The sequence below is a fragment of the Camarhynchus parvulus genome, chromosome 1A (genome assembly GCF_901933205.1).
Source record: "Camarhynchus parvulus chromosome 1A, STF_HiC, whole genome shotgun sequence".
NCBI lineage: Eukaryota > Metazoa > Chordata > Aves > Passeriformes > Thraupidae > Camarhynchus > Camarhynchus parvulus.
The window spans coordinates 13,780,852-13,798,926 of NC_044586.1; the positions used below are offsets into that span (position 1 = coordinate 13,780,852).

At 36.6% G+C, this 18,075-nt stretch overlaps 1 protein-coding gene across 2 annotated transcripts in view; it reads left to right on the plus strand.

Annotated features, from left to right (window-relative positions):
• Positions 1-16,770, plus strand: part of KDM7A (lysine demethylase 7A) — a 63,503-nt gene extending 46,733 nt beyond the window's left edge. Inside the window, exons 12-20 of one of the 2 annotated variants that reach the window (XM_030959441.1) lie at positions 745-954; positions 1,545-1,669; positions 2,172-2,329; positions 5,454-5,551; positions 8,063-8,211; positions 8,350-8,558; positions 8,899-8,984; positions 10,085-10,361; positions 11,067-16,770. In XM_030959441.1, the coding sequence (XP_030815301.1) occupies positions 745-954; positions 1,545-1,669; positions 2,172-2,329; positions 5,454-5,551; positions 8,063-8,211; positions 8,350-8,558; positions 8,899-8,984; positions 10,085-10,361; positions 11,067-11,161 (1,407 nt within the window). In that variant the 3' untranslated portion in view covers positions 11,162-16,770. The remainder of the gene's footprint in view (positions 1-744; positions 955-1,544; positions 1,670-2,171; positions 2,330-5,453; positions 5,552-8,062; positions 8,212-8,349; positions 8,559-8,898; positions 8,985-10,084; positions 10,362-11,066) is intronic. The other variant, XM_030959442.1, reaches the window with a different exon arrangement.
• The last annotated feature ends 1,305 nt before the right edge of the window (positions 16,771-18,075 follow it).

Consider the following 18,075-nt stretch of genomic DNA (forward strand, 5'->3'; position numbering starts at 1 on the left):
ATTGAGAGGAAAACTGTTTGGAATACTCAGCTATGGGTATTTCAGCTAAAGAAAATGGACAGTATTATTATTTATTATTATTATAATTAATTATGTATTTTTGTTGATTTTTAGATTTTAATGATGAAATTATTTGTAGTTAACTACTTAAAATTATTATTATTGTGAGTTCTGGTCCAGTTGTCATCTCTTTTGCTCACTCCTCTGTTTTGTGGCTGTGTGTAATATCAGTGAGGGAGTTTTTTTTTTTGTTTGTTTGTTTGGGTTTTTTTTTTGTTTGTTTGTTTTTTGTTTTTTGTTTGGGTTTGTTGTTGTTGTTTTTTTGTTGGTTTTTTTTTTGTTGTTGTTCTTGTTGTTGCTTTCCCATACCAGTGTTTTACTCCTTTATTCTTCAGTGGTTATTGATTCTTGAAAAATTTTCACATTTCCATGTGAAGAGAATGGGTCTGAGGGGATGTGATCTGTTGTGTACAGTACATGTCTACCCTGTGCTGCCTTCCTGAATGAAATCATGTGTTTTGGTGGCACTACTCTTGTGGAATAGCATAAAAGCCTTAAATGAAAAAAAGGTGCAGTAGAACTAAACTTTGTACATCAAATCCGAATGAAACATGTAGTTATTTCTCTAAAACATCTAACAATTTTCCTTACATAATTTACATTTAATTAGATGAATAAGAAGTAGTACTTAAATATGTGGATTTATTCCTCTGAGACTATTCTGAAAAGCGCTTTTAATTGCAGGAGGAAAACAGCAAATTAGTTAAAACTCAGGGAATTCTTGGTGTGTCTCCAAGTTCACGATCTTCACATGAAACAGCTTCCCCTCACCAGTCCAGGAGAAGGGTGAGGAAGCTGCGAGACCATGCTACCAAAACTCCTTCTAATCTGGACATCCTGGAACTTCACACTAGGGAGGTACTGAAAAGGCTGGAGATGTCACCATGGGAAGAGGCAAGTATTGAGTTATGTGCAAGGAAAAACAAAACCAGAGTAGTTTTCTAATCTCTGTTGAAAAGAAAATGGTTTAAGATGCGTAAGAATACAGACTAGAACTCTTTGTCATATGAGATATGGAGAGATTGTTTCAGATTTTATGTCAAATGTAAATTGCTTTGAGCTAAGAAAGTTCAGCTAAACGCAAGTTACTTTCCATTGTTGATATTTTGCTGTCCTTAAATCAGTTCTGAGATATTAATATCAGGGAGCGCATACCCAATCCAAGAGTTGCTGTAGCAGTACCAAGCTGAGCTTCTGGCTTGCCTTAGTATATTGGTATTTCTCCGAAGGAAACATAAAAGGAGTATTGTAGGAAAGTTGTATTTGTTTCAGGTGCTTCAGGAAAGTATAGATGGTTCAAGGAAGGAGAAGGTGCAGTCATCTCCTGAAGTTCTTTACATCCAAACATGTTTTGTTTGAGCTTTTTTCAGTTGGTTATCTGTGTGGTAACCATCCTAGTAGTGAATTTAATCTTTTATGGAGTGCAGAAAAACAATTGAGTTCATAAGAAGAAATAATTAGCAAAATTGCTTTTACTTCTTTAGGATATCACAAGCTCAAAACTGAATGGGAGGTTTAACAAGCCCTTTCAGCCCTCTTCTACAGTACCTGAATGGAGAACAAAAGACAATGATCTTCGCCTTCTGCTGTCAAACGGAAGAATAATTAGGTATAAAGGATTGCTTGTGGATACTTTTTCCTGGTCATTGTGGTCTGGAGTATGCTAATTGTTAATATTTCTATTTGTAGAGCTCTTAAGTTCTTACCAGTAAGAGTCTGGTTAGGAATACAGGAGTGTCTGTGTCTGCTGTCCCCTAGTGGAGCCACAGTTAGGAAGTGAAGAGGAAGGGATTCTTTGCATGTTCCTTTGTTACAGCATTTCATTCACTTGCTCAGTGGGGTCTGTACTGAAGGGAATGCTTCAAAGTAGAAAAAGTTTTTTATCTATTTATAAGAGTGCTTCTCATTAAAAGTACTCTGGTGTCATATCTTTATGGAAATGACAGTTGTATAGGAAGTAAATGGGAATGCCTACAATTCAGAATGAAGAGATGAGCATAAGAGAATAGTACTGTTACATCTTGAGAGTGTGTTCTAAATAATGGAAGGAAAATGGTTGCTTCAGGTTTTTTAAGAGTAAAAACTGACTTCTTTTTTTTTCTTGTGAGAAGAGATGAGAGACGTCCATTTACAGATCGAAGTCTTTACACAGCAGACAGTGAAGATGAAGATGACAGGACAAGGTCAAAAAAGACAGCTGTGAAGGTAGAAGAGCAGCCCTCAGGATTTGAAGGAGAAGGGAATGCAGATGCCCAGAAACCACTGAACAGTAAGATTGTCTCCAAGTCCTATCACTTGAACATTTTGATGGTCTCAATGAGGGTCTAACTACTGTTTATAAAATTTCAGTCTGACTGAGTATATAGAGGATAAAGAAATAAATCAGAGCAGTAGTATTAGAAGTTACACAAAACATTTCTTAAATATTTGTCTACTGAAGAAACTAACAGGATAGAGATGAAAAGTAAAACTCACCTTTTTGTGTTAGTGCTGTCTTGAATGCTATGGAGAGCATTTTTCACAGTGGAGATTTAATTGGTGTTCTGGATGAGTATTTGTTATCTAGGTCTGCTTCATAATGTAAGAATGCTGATTGGATTTTGCTTTTAAAACCAAAATATACCTCATTGTGAAAAGCTCATCATTTCACTATAGAGAATGAAAGTTTATAATACATAGCCATTTTAAACCTGACAATTTCATAGTTGATCATACAATTTTGTATGTTTTACTAATGAATTGATTTATTGCATACAAGTGAAAAGATATAATTTAACATCACTAAAATCTTATACATTTGACCTTTGTAATCTGCAAGGTTAGGAAAGAACTTAGGTTATCTGTAAAACACTTTCATTCCACTTTGCAGTGCTTTAAACCACCCTTCACTGGGAACTAATCTTTAGTGGTCTTTTGGTAGCCTCCTGCAAAGTGTTCAGCAGCGATGATCACACAGCTTATTAGTAAAGTATCAATATTGAATGCCTGTTGCCAATGCCTGTTTTTAATGGCTCTTACCTGTGTGCAGACAGAATTAGTCCTTGGCATAGCTATTCTGCTGCCTCCTGAATTAAAAGTCGCATCCATTCACAGTAGAGCTTAAAAGGGCTCAGAAGGTGTCTATTACAAAGTGAAGTCAACACTTAAAAAATGATAAGACTCCTCTGGAGGCTTCCAGTTCCGAGTTTCCTGCACAACAGACCATACCATTTGACTCTGCTGTCAGCCTGAATAAAATATTTAATTATTTTCATTAACAAGGCAAACTATAATCCCTGTTGACTGTGCTTCCATATGTCACAGAGGACAGTATTAAAATACCTGTACATGAGAGAAGTCTCTCTTGGGTATTCTTGAAACAGGACAAACAGCTTGTTGAGTGAAGGCTTACTGCAGTGGTTTTCAACTTCCAAAATTAAACTAAGTAAATCAAACTAAATTTTGCACTTGAATCAAAGATTAAATCATACAGAGAAATGGTAGCTTTTCTTCAAAATTATTGCTCTTATTTGATACAGAAAGAACATGGCACTGAGTATCCAAATGCATTAAATTTACTTAGAACTAGAAGTGAATGTTGAGATTGTTCTTCCAAAAAATGAGCGCTCAGGACTAATCCTGGTAGTTTTAATTGAATATTGAGTGTCTTCAGACTTCCCTGAGTGTGTGTTACATGTGAGTATTTTGCCTTAACTGAGACTCTAGAGAGGGGAAAGGCATTGTCTGCAGAGAATTCTGGCAGAGGAACTACCTGTTCCTAGAACAGCTGCCAACTTTGGTTGTTCTTACTGGGATTGAGGCCAAGAGGAATGTCCACAGACAGATGCCTTTAAACTGATCAAGCTCTATCTAGCTTTGTGTGTCATGCCAAGATCCTGGTTTTAAATGGTGACCCAGTGTTAGCAGAGGGACAGAGATCAAGTGCTGTCCTTAATATTGAGCAAGATACTTGGTGTGAATGAAGGGAAAGTGGTTTGAGATCTTTCTTAATTCACAGTGTCTTAGCCTGATCTCACAGATAATGACTACTCTCATTCGCCCAATTTGGGAAATATTCCTCCTTGTCTCTGGAGGCATACAGAGCAATGTAGTTTCTTGGAAAAGATAGTAGTCTAAAGGAAAGTTCTCTTGATCTCTAAAATTGTTTTCTGTATTGTTCTTGCTCTTGCTTATCCTAGAATCTTATTTGCCTTTTTGAAATGAGCCAAAGGCATGAGTTATAGTCAGAAATCCCTTGGGTTGTTTTGAGCTGCAGTGATTAAAAGCATTAATTTATCGTTATATGTTGAGCATTACTTTATATAGCTTAATTTCCTATCCAGTGGTGTTGCTCATTTAATGTGCTTGGATATTCCTCATGGTTCTTTCTAATACTCTCTTAAGTTTAGTTAGTCTTCTCCAGCTTTTAGTCCTAGCTGTTCCATTTATTCACTTTCTGACGACAAATCTCATGTTAGCTTTCTTTTGACTCTAAAAGTAGTTATCACTGTGCAGTGTTTAGAAATAATTAATATCCCTTCAAATATATTTGATGCTTAAATGTGATCTTTGTCACAGTCTTCAATAGGAGCAAACCTCAACTAGAATTGCAGTGTATACATAGTTATAGGTACATCCTTTATTCTTGCATAATTATAGTTAGGAAGAATTGTGTTCTTTTATGTAATTTCATGTGAAACTATGCTGAAAGCAAACCAACATTTCAATTTTACTTGTCTTCGTTCTAAAGTTAGTTTCTGATTTGTTCAGCTTTGCTTTCAGCATTGTTTTGTACGAAACTATAAATACTTTTAAAATCATGTTTCTTTCTTTGGACCCTATTTTCTTGACACAGTCATTATTTTTTTACCCTATTTTGCTTTTCTACAAAAAACTTACGCTACCTGAACTGCACATTGTCATCTTTAATGAATTTGTACTTAATCAAAATTTTTGCCAGCAGCCTTGACCCAGGTATACATACAGCTCATTCCTGGCCTTGAGCCCTGGAATCCAAACACTTAGCAATGTGTTTCCTGCTTGTGGTTCCTTAGGACAAATGCAGTCTTTTAGGGGTACATGCTGGTGAGAACTGCTCTGGCTCCAACCTGTACAAAAAAAGCCCAGAAACTGCCCAAGTGGCATGTCTGAAGTGGGTGCCCTTTGGGAAAGAAGAAATATAAACTGTTTTTTCCTGTCTTCATCTGCTCAATTGCTTGAGGAGTCTATTGGTCAGCAGTAGGAAACTTGCTATCATCCTAAGCAAACTTGTGAACCAGATCAGTGTGTGCATTTGCCTTTGTTTACAGACTGTTAAAACAAAATATGTGTTTCTTGGGTTTTGCTTCAAAAATAATTGTTAAATATTAACGTAGTTAATGGTGTGTCTTATATTTTAATCCTTTTCTCTGCAGTGTTCTTTGAAAGTGTGAAATCAGAACTCAGGAATGGATCCTCAGAGTACTCTGATATTTCTGATTCAGAAGAATCTGAGCCTGATTGCACTACACAGGTACAGATTAAAAAAGTCTCAGAAATTAATGAAGCAATTAAATATAATTTTGCTCACATACTTCATATTTGTCTGGTCAAAGTTTGTGTTAAAGCAGCAATAACAAAGTATGTAGTTCTTGTTCAGATTAATATCAAACAATGTAGTGCTTCATTCTTCATTTATTCTAGTGGTGAGAAAAAAGATAAGATATGCTATCTTGCCAAATTTCATCTTCTTTGTCATTGAGGTGGGGTTGGCAGAGGATGAGCCCTGTTCTGGAACAAGCAAAGTCTGAGGAAAGTCAGATCCTAGTTGCTTTATTTATGTCTTTAATAACAAGTCTAAATTTCATCATTCAAATTATGAGTATCAACCACACAGTTTCCTTTTAGAGCACAGTTGATAGGAAACAATCTTGCAGGTATTCAGTTTTATGAACAACCTGAAGTGGCTAAATCTTTTTCAGGGACTTGAGACTGTTGGAAATGGATGGGAGTCCTCCATTTAAGGGTCTAGATTGTGGTGATTTCTTCAGAATTAAATGAAGTATGAATGCACACATATGTGTAGATATTTACAAACATTTTTAATACAACTTCTAGAATTTAGAGATGTGTGTATGTGTCTATAAATGCTTTAATTATTTTTTCGTTTGCAAATTGATTTGTACTTAGTAATTTAAATTCTTATTGTTTAGCAGTAAGGTGAAGTGATTACCTGGCATTTTTGTTTCATGCTTTTGGAAAGCTAATGCTCTTGGTCTTCCTTTCAGTTGTCAACCTATTATATGACTTTACAAGAAGTCTTCATATTCCTACTTTTTCCATGGTGGTCAAGATTTTTTTTTTTGATACTTGCTGTCTTTCATCATTATCTAATCTAAATGTTGGAGTAAGTGACAGGAACCTTCATGGTGTGATTTCTTCTGGTTTCCTAAACTGCATTGCCAGCAGCTTTGGCTCAGGTTTCCTTTTCTAAGACACAGAATCAGTGGTTACTCAGAAGTAATACATTTCATCTTTGCAGGAGAATATAGCCAGTTTTGTGTGACTTTGGAAATGAGTCAGTGTTTTATATTTATGCTGTACTTACTCTCCTAGTTTTTTCCATATTCTTCTGCTTTTTAAATTTAGGAAGCTGCTCATGTGAATGAAACTATTGTATAAAAATACCTCTTGGTGATAAAATGCATTTCATTCATTCCAGTTTTGTTTTTGATGGTGGGGATAATGGTGTCAGTCATTCAGAATTATGAATGTTCTGATCTTCTGTTTTCAAAACCTCTGTTGAGTGTCACATATATTCCTTGGCTTGAGAAAAAAAATAGTGATGTTCTCTGTACTTGTTGAAAATAGATTAGTCTGAATTACCAAGATGGAACATATGTACTGTAGCCCTTGCTTCCTGTAAAGGCATATTGAGTCACATATGGTTGCTCCACCTTTGAGAAGCTCCTGCCCATACAAGCTGTAATCTCAGCAGGAGCTGAAAAGCTCTTTCATTCATAAAATGAGGCTGGGCCACTGTAAGAGAGGCAACAGCTGTTGTGTCTCTGTTCCTGCTGTCCTCTGGATTTACCTGGGAGCATCTGTCATTCATCAGAGATGGTGCTGTTGACAGTTACATTTTGTGAGAGCAGGAACCAGAAGCAGTTTTGTGGGGAGGAATGTGTCCTGTTATATATATATAATAGGCATCAATTCTGTCTGCTGCTTGGAACATACTTCTGTATTTTTTCCCTGTATGTTAAATATTGAAGATAAGAATAATGCTCTCATTAAAGAGAATGCAGTGATTTGTGTATGGTGTCATATGTGAGGTGCTTTGTAAAAAATGGATTTTGGAGATGCCTTTGTATTGTGGAACATGTACTTATCAGTATTGCAAAATTTGAATGTGTAGCATCTCAGCTGCTATATTCAGATTAACTGCATTCTGGATACTATAAGTACAAAAACAGTTGGACCTTGAAGGTTTTGAGTTCTTCACTTAGCATGAATTGAGGTAGTGATGCCTTGTGAAGGCTGACCTAGAACAGAGGCTAGATAGAGCTAAAGGAATAAAGTAGGTATTTATTGAAATGCCTTAATGGATCTACCTTGGGCAGCACAAGAGCCCAGCCAGGGCTACACCCAAGATGAACCCAAAATGGTCAGAAAATGGTTGACCAGGTCACAAGGTCTCACACTTTGATAAGTTCCAGTCCATTTCCATATTGGAGTTAATTTTCCAATTATAGCTTTAGCTTAGGAAGTGCCATCCTTCTTGTTTTTCTCTCTTCAGTCCACATTGTTTATGCTCTTGGGCCTGGAGTTTGAATCATTTGTCCTTGGTCCCAAGCTAGGAAAGGAATTGTTTTGTCTCCCTACTTTGTGAAGAGAGCTCACCATCCCCTAATATGAAGCTCATAACTACACCCTAAAGCAGGACAGAATCTGAAAAATATAAAAGCTAAAACCTAAGGCATCAGTAGAGTCTCCACTTAGGAGCTCTGGTGACCATTCTTCATACTGTTTCCTCTTGTGTCAGCAGAAGGATTCCTCCACAGAGGAGTCAGAAAGCTCAGGTGATGAAGAGAAGCAGGAAGTAACATCCAATTTCAAAGAGGAATCTAAGGTCACAAGAGACCTTTGTCAAAATACCCAGAAGCCATCCAGAAATGAAAGTCCCAGTAAAAAGTAAGCACATTGTGGGCATTTTTTATGAACTGTTACATCTTTTAGCATGTATTTATGGTTCTACTTTATAGCAATGTAAAAATCAGTCCTTCAAAGGTTTCTGTTTTGAACTACTCACTACTCCCTTGATTTTCCTAGGGAATGTCCTACCTCGACAAGTACAGAAGAAGAAGCTATTCAGGGCATGCTTTCTATGGCAGGATTGCACTATACTACATGTTTACCAGGTCATACTCAAAGCACAGACTGCACAAATAAAAGAACCTCTCTTCAGGAACACAGAAGCTACTCCAGGAGTCGGCATAAAGACAGACAGCCATCTCAGAGCCACAAACCCATGGAATGTGGTAGGTATCTGAACTAAGGAACTGCTGCTCCTTGCTTTTGGCACAGTGCTCAGAATGGTCACTTAAAGTTACAGTTTTGGATTTGTAGTTATTAGATTAGTAGTTTTTTAATCAATCAGGCTGACATTTAAAAAGGTGTATTCTGTGGTTTTGCTTTGTTGTTGTGTTTTTTCTATAAAAGGTAAATATTACTTCTGAAAACTGGAACAAACTTAGCTCATCATCAGAATACCACTTCTAAATATTTCCATCTAAAAGTTTTGTGGCCTATTTACAAGAATGGGAAAGTTGTGGCTAGAGTGAAAGTATTAAAATTTAAACTTGTTAAACTTCTCTTTAGGTAGGTCTGTGAAGGAGGAGGAAGGAGACTTGGGAACTTCAGCATGGACTAGACACCTGAATGAAGCTTCGAGGATTACCCCTCAGGTAAAGCAATACTTAGAACATATTGAACACATTTTTATAGGAGAAGAGATCATAAAATTCTAAGTACAGAAGGCATGGTGGGCTGGTCTTTAAACACTGTGTATCTCGGAGATACTTCTGGTTCTGTTAAGTGGATTATTTTTGTCATGGATTTTTTCACTGTTATTGTTGTTTTGGGTTTTTTGCTTTCAAATTCTTTTCTGTCATAGTGCCTAATATTGAGGTGGTCAGGGCAATATCTTGAAAAATAAAAATACTGCATTAAAAATGTGTGAATTTATATTAATTCTAACTGGGGAAGCACTTTGTTTATTCATTGTTATTCCCAACAAGAACATCAGAACAAGTGGAACATGTTGATAGTGTGTATAGTAAAAATACTTGATTAGGAAATTGGTACTGCTACATTGATAGCTTTCAACAGCTTGCAGGTAGGAATATTTTTTCTGATGTCAAAATGGAATCCAGCAAGGAATTAAAGGTTGTGTGCCTTACACTCTGACAATCTGAGCTTTTCTACACTGTGAAATTTTTTAGTATTTCTGAACTTGTCTGTATTAGAAGCATTAGAATAATTAACTAGGACAACTAAAGTTGCAAAATTACAGCCATTAAATAGCACTGTTTCTAACTGTGTGCTTTGTGGTGTTTGCTTTGTAAGAATATTTGACTGCATGGTACACCTTTGCAGTTTGTAATTCCCAATTTAGCATTTATTCTTTCATCAGCTGAATATTGAAAACAAATTACCTATTAAAGTAGTCAGTGATTATGGTATGGCTTGTTACAGTGGCTGGTTTAATCAAGAACAATTGCATTTGTTTTGGTCACTGCAAGCTGAAAACAAGAAGTAGGGGAATTGAGTACATTATGTGTACTTTAACTGTAGCATTGCCCTTAGGTGCATATGGAAAAGCTTGCAAAAAACGATGTTAAGAGGTATCTATTCTAAAAGAAATGATGGACTCATAAAATGGCCACATACTGGTGGAACTGAAATACCTGTTTCGAAGACACAGTAGTATAATTGGAAAAAGTGGAGTGAACCTGTAGCCAGAAGCCATTAACTTGCTCGTCTTTTCTTATCATTTCTATACTAGGATGCAAATAAAACTCAAAAATATATCAAGAAGGAGGGTGCATCAGAAGCAAGTCTTAAGGTTCAGGAAAACAGAAGCATAGTCCACAGCAACAGCTTGAGTTTTCAGCATGGCAAATACACACGAGACTCCAGCCTGATGCAAGCAGAGTGTCAGCTGAGTGATGGCAGCCTTAGCCCTGACAGGCCCTATGGGGAAACGTCCTTGTCTGTACCACTGCACCCAACGAAGAGGCCAGCATCAAATCCACCCCCCATCAGCAACCAGGCAACAAAAGGTAATGCTGACCTCCATCCCTTTGCCAAAGTGGGCTGGGGGGGGGGGGGGAAGTAAAAGACTAAATGCAGAAACTGAGTAAAGGACAGGATTAGACCTTGAGGGAAAATACAAAGTGAGCATGCTGTAGACACTCAGTTTTGGCACAGAATATGGGGAGGTGGAATTAAGAGAGATCTAACTGGCCTCAATCAGATTAGCTTATTGAAATGAAGTTTTAGAAACTCTTAACACTTCAGAAATAGTCTGATGAGCATACTATGTAGGTTTAGTTTCTAGTTTATATTCTGTAGTTTACTCAAGAATAACTTGAATAAAATTCAGGATGCTCGGTTGAAGTTCTCCCCTACTACACCCACTGCGCTTCTTAGACTGGAAATATTTGTAAATATTTTTGTAAATTTCTAAATATTAAAAGTCTTAACTGGTCTATATATATAAGCATTTAAGTAGCTTACTGGTATCAGAATGACAATTTGTGTCAGGCTTCATACAGAGCTGATAGCAATAATACACTCATTTTATTTATGATAAATAGTTCCTGGGGGTGTTCTTTTGAACTATTCTGATTCCCTGTTTGTTTTTCAAACTGATTCCGGTGAAAATTTTGCTTGCTTCACCTTGAAAGCTGGGTTTCACCATTGTTGTACAACGATTAAAATTCATCCTGAAATTCCTGACTGGAGTCCTTGTTTGGGTTTTTCAGGCAAACGTCCAAAGAAAGGAATGGCAACTGCTAAACAGCGCCTTGGGAAGATCCTGAAGCTGAACCGGAATGGCCATGCACGCTTCTTTGTTTAATGTAGCTGCTACCTGTACTACTGCTGTCTTTCCTACAGACCAGTATTGAGGGCAACAGAGCCTGGAGCTGCTGTTATTCCTCTGCTTGAAGCAGACTTGCATGTACCATAGAAAAACACTGCCTGATGAACAAAAGAAAGAAAGAAAAAAAGAAGAAAAAAAAAGGAAAAACAAAAAAACCCACGCAAAAAAAAAAACCCAACCCAATGCTGCATTTTCACTGTGCCACACCTGCTCAGCAATAACCATACGGGAACGGGGAAATCTTCAGAGAGACACGGACTGTGAGAAATAGTCTCTCATCAGGGCTTGAATATCATTTGTTGCTGGTAGTTTCTGACCTAAATTAATGAGGGGAAGATGATGAAGGTGGTTTATCAATAATTTATTTCTGATAGATTTTTCACAACTTTAAAATTCATTTAAGAAACTATTTATTGGGAAGACTTTTTCTGTGGGGGGTTATTAATTTAGATTTAATAATGTGAAAGTTTTAAATTGTTTTGATAATGTGTGTTTGGTGCAGTGGAGAGCCACATTAATTGTGATTAGTCTGGACTCCTAAATTTGATATTCAGGTTATAGTCTTAAATAGGGGTGAGATGCATTATTAATTATTTTTTAAATTAAGGCATAAGGAATCTTATTTTTTTTTCCTGCTTTTTGTAAGCTATTGGCTGGGCTTCTGTTGACTTGCAAGTTGCATATTCTCTGCCAGCTTGATTATTTTTTGACCTGTCCTTTTTAATATCAGATTTATTTATTTAATGGACTAGAAGAGACTCCTAAAGACAGAAGAATTTTCTTATGTTAGTCCAGTAGCTATCTTGTTTTAAAATGCACCTCTTTCCTCCAAATCTGAGTTCATATTTTCCTCCTGATGATCTGTCTGTGATGATTTTCGTGTGTAAAAAGACTCCCTGAAATTGTATTTGTACTAGTTATTTAAGAGTTGGTACAAAGGAGGAAGACCCAATACATCTTTTGGAGGAACGGGGTCGTCAGTTAAGATAAATGTTTCTTCAGAACAGTTGCTCTCAAATAACTCATAAGATACACATTGCAGTTAAAAGATTTGGCATTTTACTTAATGTAGCATGGAAGAAGCATTAAAGTGTTGTTATTGTACGTTAAACACATTTTACTGAGGAGTCATGAAAGCAGGAGAATGTGTGTTGCTTTCAAAGCTGGGCAAGACAACAAATGAAAAGTCTTAACTGGTCCATATATATAAACATTTAAGTAGCTTACTGGTATCAGAATGACCATTTGTGTCAGGCTTCATACAGAGCTGATAGCAAATGCCAATTCTGACTTATTGTAAATAATTTTGATTTAAAATTCGTATTTTTCTGTAATATAAAATTAAATATTTAACTTTTGAGGGACGGGGATGAAGGCAGAAAGGGGAATACTTTTACTTGATTCTGGGAAAAGGGCATTTTGCAGGGTCCAGCCAAAATGTAAATGTCAATATGCTAATGACAACAATATTGTTGGTTGGGGTTTATGGTTTTTGTTTTTTGATTGGTAAGAGTAAAAATACTCCTGCATAGCTGTCCAAGTCATCAAATTTATTTTAATTTTCCTCACCAATTTTTCCTTCCTCCATATCCTATACTGGAATAATTTTCTCTTGTGATTTAAAAACAAAGTCAGTTTTATTTTCCAGAATATTTGTGCAGAGTTATTTTTATTTAGGCTAGACTATGAATGAGTTTAGAAATTTGTGGAAATAGTTCTGATGTCAGGTGTTCTTTATTGCTGCAGGGTCAGAACCAGTTAGCACTATGTTATCCTGTTTCTAAATGGAGAAACATCAAAATATAGTGCCACTGCAAAAAAAGTCAGGTTGCTTTCATAGCTTTACTTTGTCTGGAGCTTGGAAATTATAGTTTAGGAGTGTTTTTTGCAGCCCTGCTTTGATATTATGATGACTTAACTTCTTCTGTGACTTTTATGGTTGAATTTTTAAATTATATTTTGTTTGCTAATTAATGTTTCACAAAACCCAAGTTTTTAGTCTTTTAATTTTTTTAATTTCACACAAGTTATCAACCTTTAGAATATTGGGAATGGAGGGTAGTCAAGGATTTCTAAAAAGCAGAAGATAAGCTAAGAAGTATTCTACAGGTGCTGAAAATGAATATAAGGACTTGCTGTTCTCAGGTGCTATGTTTTCTAGGTGGAAATAGTTAAAAGAGAATATTTTAACTATCTTCTAATATGTTCTCACCAAAGTAAGTAAAAGAAATAAACTATGTTGTCAATATTAGTTAAAATGATATACCCATATAAATTTTCTCTTCATTTAAACTTGAGCAAATGGTTTAATGCCTGCCAGGCTTTGGAAACTGTTTCAGCTTTAGCATATTGAACCAAACTGTTTCCTTCCTGCAGGCTGTGCAATTTCTAATGATAGAAAATTCCAGTTTAGGGCAGCAATCAGATTCAGAGCAGAATAAAGAATGAATGCTCTCTCCTTAAAGACAGATTTTTGTCTGAAGTAAAAATGTGCCAGAATAGAATCTGGAGTAAGGAATTTTCAAATACAGAGTATGCTTTCTTGTACATGTGATTGGTTTATACAGAGTCTCTTTTCTGACCATCCATGCTATTTATCTGTGTCTTACAGTTGAAATATAGATATGGCTGGACCCATATATATTATTTCTTCTTGGTTTTATCCTTTCTATTGCTCTAATTTTCTACCTTTTTTTTTTCTGAGTGGCTCTCCACTGTCATGAATTTATGTCATAGTCTCCTCACAGGCTGTCAACAGGCAGAGGTTCATTCCCATTTTCTTCAAATATCCATGCTTCCAGCAGAAGTTAAATCTGATGTTCCAACTCAGAACAAGTAATTCAAAAGAAATTGCCATGTTGAGCAGTATTAAAAAAAAAAAGCAAAAACAACAAACAAGAAAAAAGAAATCTCCTGGTAGCTCATGAAGAGGATGTGGTGACCTCACTTGTTTTGTGTACTTGTATGTAGATATATTTATTGTATTCTAGCTGAAATCACTTCTGCACCAGTCTTTCTGTAGATGGACTGAACCTTGTGTTGTTGTAGTGGAGAGAAAAAGCCCAATTTTTTTCCTTGCTGTCTCACTTGGGGTGGAAGAGGGAGGGAGTAGGGAACACTGGCTGGACAAACAGCAAATGACACCTGCTATGGTAACTTTTTTCAAGGGTAATATTTTTTGAAAAGTCAGAGAACTTGCATTTGGCATAAAACTCAGTTTTTCAATTTTTTTTTGTAGGCAGAACAATAGGAAATGAAATATTGTAGGGGTTTTCCCACTCTCTTAAGTTCTCACGTTCCTACAATTGCAGAAAAAGAAACAAATATGAAAATGGAAAGACCACCTAGAAACTATATCAAAGATTCTTCCAGCAACCTTCCCTTTTCTTTTCCTATTATACTTGCTAATAAACCCTGGCTACAGGGTAGCCTTTGTTGACCTCTGGGGTAGATTACCTATGCAACCTATAATACTCTACATGAATTCATTCTTAAAGAGAATTTTGGAAGGGTTAGATGTTGAGAGTTAAAATTGTTTTCTGATCACTCACAGCACAAATCACATTGATTTTTTTTTTAATTTTTGGTGGTTGAAGTGCTTGTGTTACCTTTGGTAGAGATGTAGGAGAGCACAGTGTCACAACCACATTTTAGATACTTTGGCTTTGCTTAAGGCATAAGCTACCTTCACTCACGAGACCATAAAGTTGCAAGTGTTGAAAATTTGTGCAGGATTTCAAAGCCAGAGCTGGTGGGAATCTTACCTATCCCTTTTTTGGTAGCTGTGGAGCCTAAGCAGAACTAGAATGACCCAGTGGCTTGTGCCCTCTTCAGGCTCCACGTGCCCACCTGTCCCTTCACACTCCCACCACGACCCCCAAGCCTTGTGTCTTTCCAGAGTGTCAGTCACAGAATACTTCCAGACCATTAAAAGCTGTTTGTAGTTCTGGGGCTGAGTGAGCCCAGCACTACTCTTTGACAGAAGAAATACAAATGGAACCAAGGGCCTTACTATTTATTGTTAAACAAGATGAAAAGCTGCAACATCCATTTTTCCAAAAAATAAACCCAACAAAAAACCACCCTGGTATCCCTCTTTGTGGGAGAGTATGAATGATAAGTCATGCAGTGGATGGGAAATGAAAGTAGCACTGATAAGGAGATGCATGTTCTTCATAGGCTGCATTTCTGTTTGGAAAAAAAGGACTTTTTCTACTTTTAATATAAATTAAGCCATAAGAGTTTCATGCTGTGGGAAGGGAATGAAAGGGATCACTTTAAGAGATTATATTGATATGTATTGTCACTTCTGCTGGGAAATGTCTATTGCTGCCAATGCTTTGGTGACGCTTTTTTAAAAAAAAACAAACATGGAATTTGAAAAAAAAAACCAAACAAAAAACGGGGCTAGTTCTTGGTTATATTTACTAGTTTTGTAGTAATGTTTTGCTGGCCCATTTGTCTTTTCCTCCTTTTTCTACTCTCATAGTCTAATTTCTATCTTTCCTTCTTAATGTTTCTGAAAATGTTAGCTTGTCTGCTCAGTAGGGGTCGGTGTATGTGTGTCTTCCTTTTTACAGAAACGCACTACTGTGTTAAGTATTTGGCTGGGAAATGGGATGCTGCAGCTTTAAGAGCATTTTTTTCAATTCATAACAGTATTTCCCATCCTCTTTTGCCTGCAGGCAGGGAAAGTGTATGTACAGTATTTATTTTGTTTTGATTTTACTTTAAATTTGTAAGTTTCTATAAGTAGTTCACATTGATTATTCTAGGGGAGGACAAGTGGCTTTGTTTAAATTTGTATTTGATATTCATAGTTTCCACTTTCTGTACTTTAAAATACTGAAATTAAAAAATTGTATGCTTATGTTTTGATTTTAGCACTGGAAAGTGTTTAATTTCTTCAGACTTCTGCTCATTTACTTCAGTGTAAATACAGTAAAATGTACAGAGTATCATCAGGAGAAAAAATGCTTTTCTAGGTCCAGTCTTTGTGCCCTTTGCTTGTTACATTTTAAAGAAGAAATTTGATGGAGAAATGTGAGGGAATATTCTCATACCATTTTTAAAAAAAATTTTTCAAAGTGCAAATTTCATTTCAATCCAAGTATATTATATTATATGGCAACTAAATGCATTTTGTGAAGATGTGTATATTCTTTTTGAATCCTAATATAAAAAGGAGGTGGAAGTGTTTGTGATTCATCATATTATCAGATCTAGATTTGTAAAAAGGGTGTCAAATGGTATTTTTGTATTCTTGCTCTTGATTTTTTGTTCAAGTTTGTCTCATGCTACTGATGGCTGACTCAGCTCTTGATTTGTTGGTTGGTTTGGTTTTTTCTTTTTCCTTGAAGTGTGTGCAGTTTCTGGAAGAGCTTTCTCTTTCACACTTACATATGCTTAACCATACTTGCTTTTGACCTGGAGGACTTCCCTGCTGCTTTTTCCCTGCAGACATCATCATCTGGTTTGCAGCTGCCCATTTTGGCTCCTGTGGCAGTGCAGTGTTTGCATGTGGGTGCTTTCCTGGGCTGGTGCAAGCGTGGCTGCCCCAGCCTGCAGCTTGGTGTGCAGCCTTTTCCTGTGCCCCACTGAGCTGCTGCAGTGCCCTGCTGAGGGTCAGTCAGCCTGAGATAAATGATGCACCAGTGGCACTGGAAGAATGAGATGGCAGAAGGGTTTGAGATCAGCATCCTGCTCAGCTGCTCAGGTTTGCTCCTTAGCCTGGCTTCTGGTTTACAGAGAATTTCTGGGTGACTGTAATGACTAGGAGATCTGAATTGGGCCAGGTGCTTTACAGAAAAAGAACAAGAATGCTGACCTCATCAAACCACATACTGCTTGGTGGGACAGCTGAAAACCCATGACAAACTGGGAAGTTTAGTGGCCTAAAGTTTAAAACATGATAGTGTTGCAGATTTGGGGAGCAGAAACTTCTGTGCTGTTTCAAAAACAAATTTCATTTGGGTGGAGGGAAAAATAGAGTCAGGTGCAGGGGTTGATGATAAAATATTTATACTCCAGATATCTGTTCCCAGTGTATTTTGACATGCCTTTACATATTTTCAATTAATGTGTTAAAACTGATTTTAAATTTGGTTAGCCCAAGATTTGCCAAAGATCTGCAAGAGCTGTTTGTATGTCAGAGCAACTGCATATTTTGAAAAAGTCTTAATCACTGTGATTGAATAGCAATGCTACAGCCTATGCATTTCCATCAAATACTCATCTGGATTTGTCACACTCAGCTCACTGCTCAGACCAATGTTTTGGTCTTCAAGTCATAGACTTAAGAGAGCTCCTTAGTGGGCCACAAATACAAGTTCCATACCCATATAAAAACCTACACAAGCAACTTTACTATTTGTCCTTTTGTTTCTTTCCAGCTACACGTCAGAGATTTTTTTTCCTGTCTCAGCTATTTAGTGGATGACAGGATAATACACTGGAAAACGTGAAATATCTCAAGTGCTGCTTTAAATGCTGCTGGATAGCCTTCAGCAGCTGGAGCCATATTTTCATTAAAAGTCAGTTTCTGGTCTTCTGCTTTTCTCTTTGCAGAGAATGGAGAAATAATTACCTGGATTGTTCTTTCCTGAGGGACATATGGGTTTTAAAGATTTCAAGGCTACTAAATCCAGCAAAATAATTGAATTTCTAAAGTCAGGGAATGAACAAGATACCCATCTTGGTATCTGAAGACTAAAGTACTGATTTTGGTCTTTAATCAATAGTATTTGTTTGAGGTGTGTTTGAGGTAAAGTACCTACTGGTAAAGTGCCTACAGACTGGCTTTCCATTTCTGTACATTTAGTGAAGTTCAGCTCTCTCCAGAGGGTTTGTCCTGACCTCCTTAAGCTGTGAAGATTTTGTGGTGGTGGCTC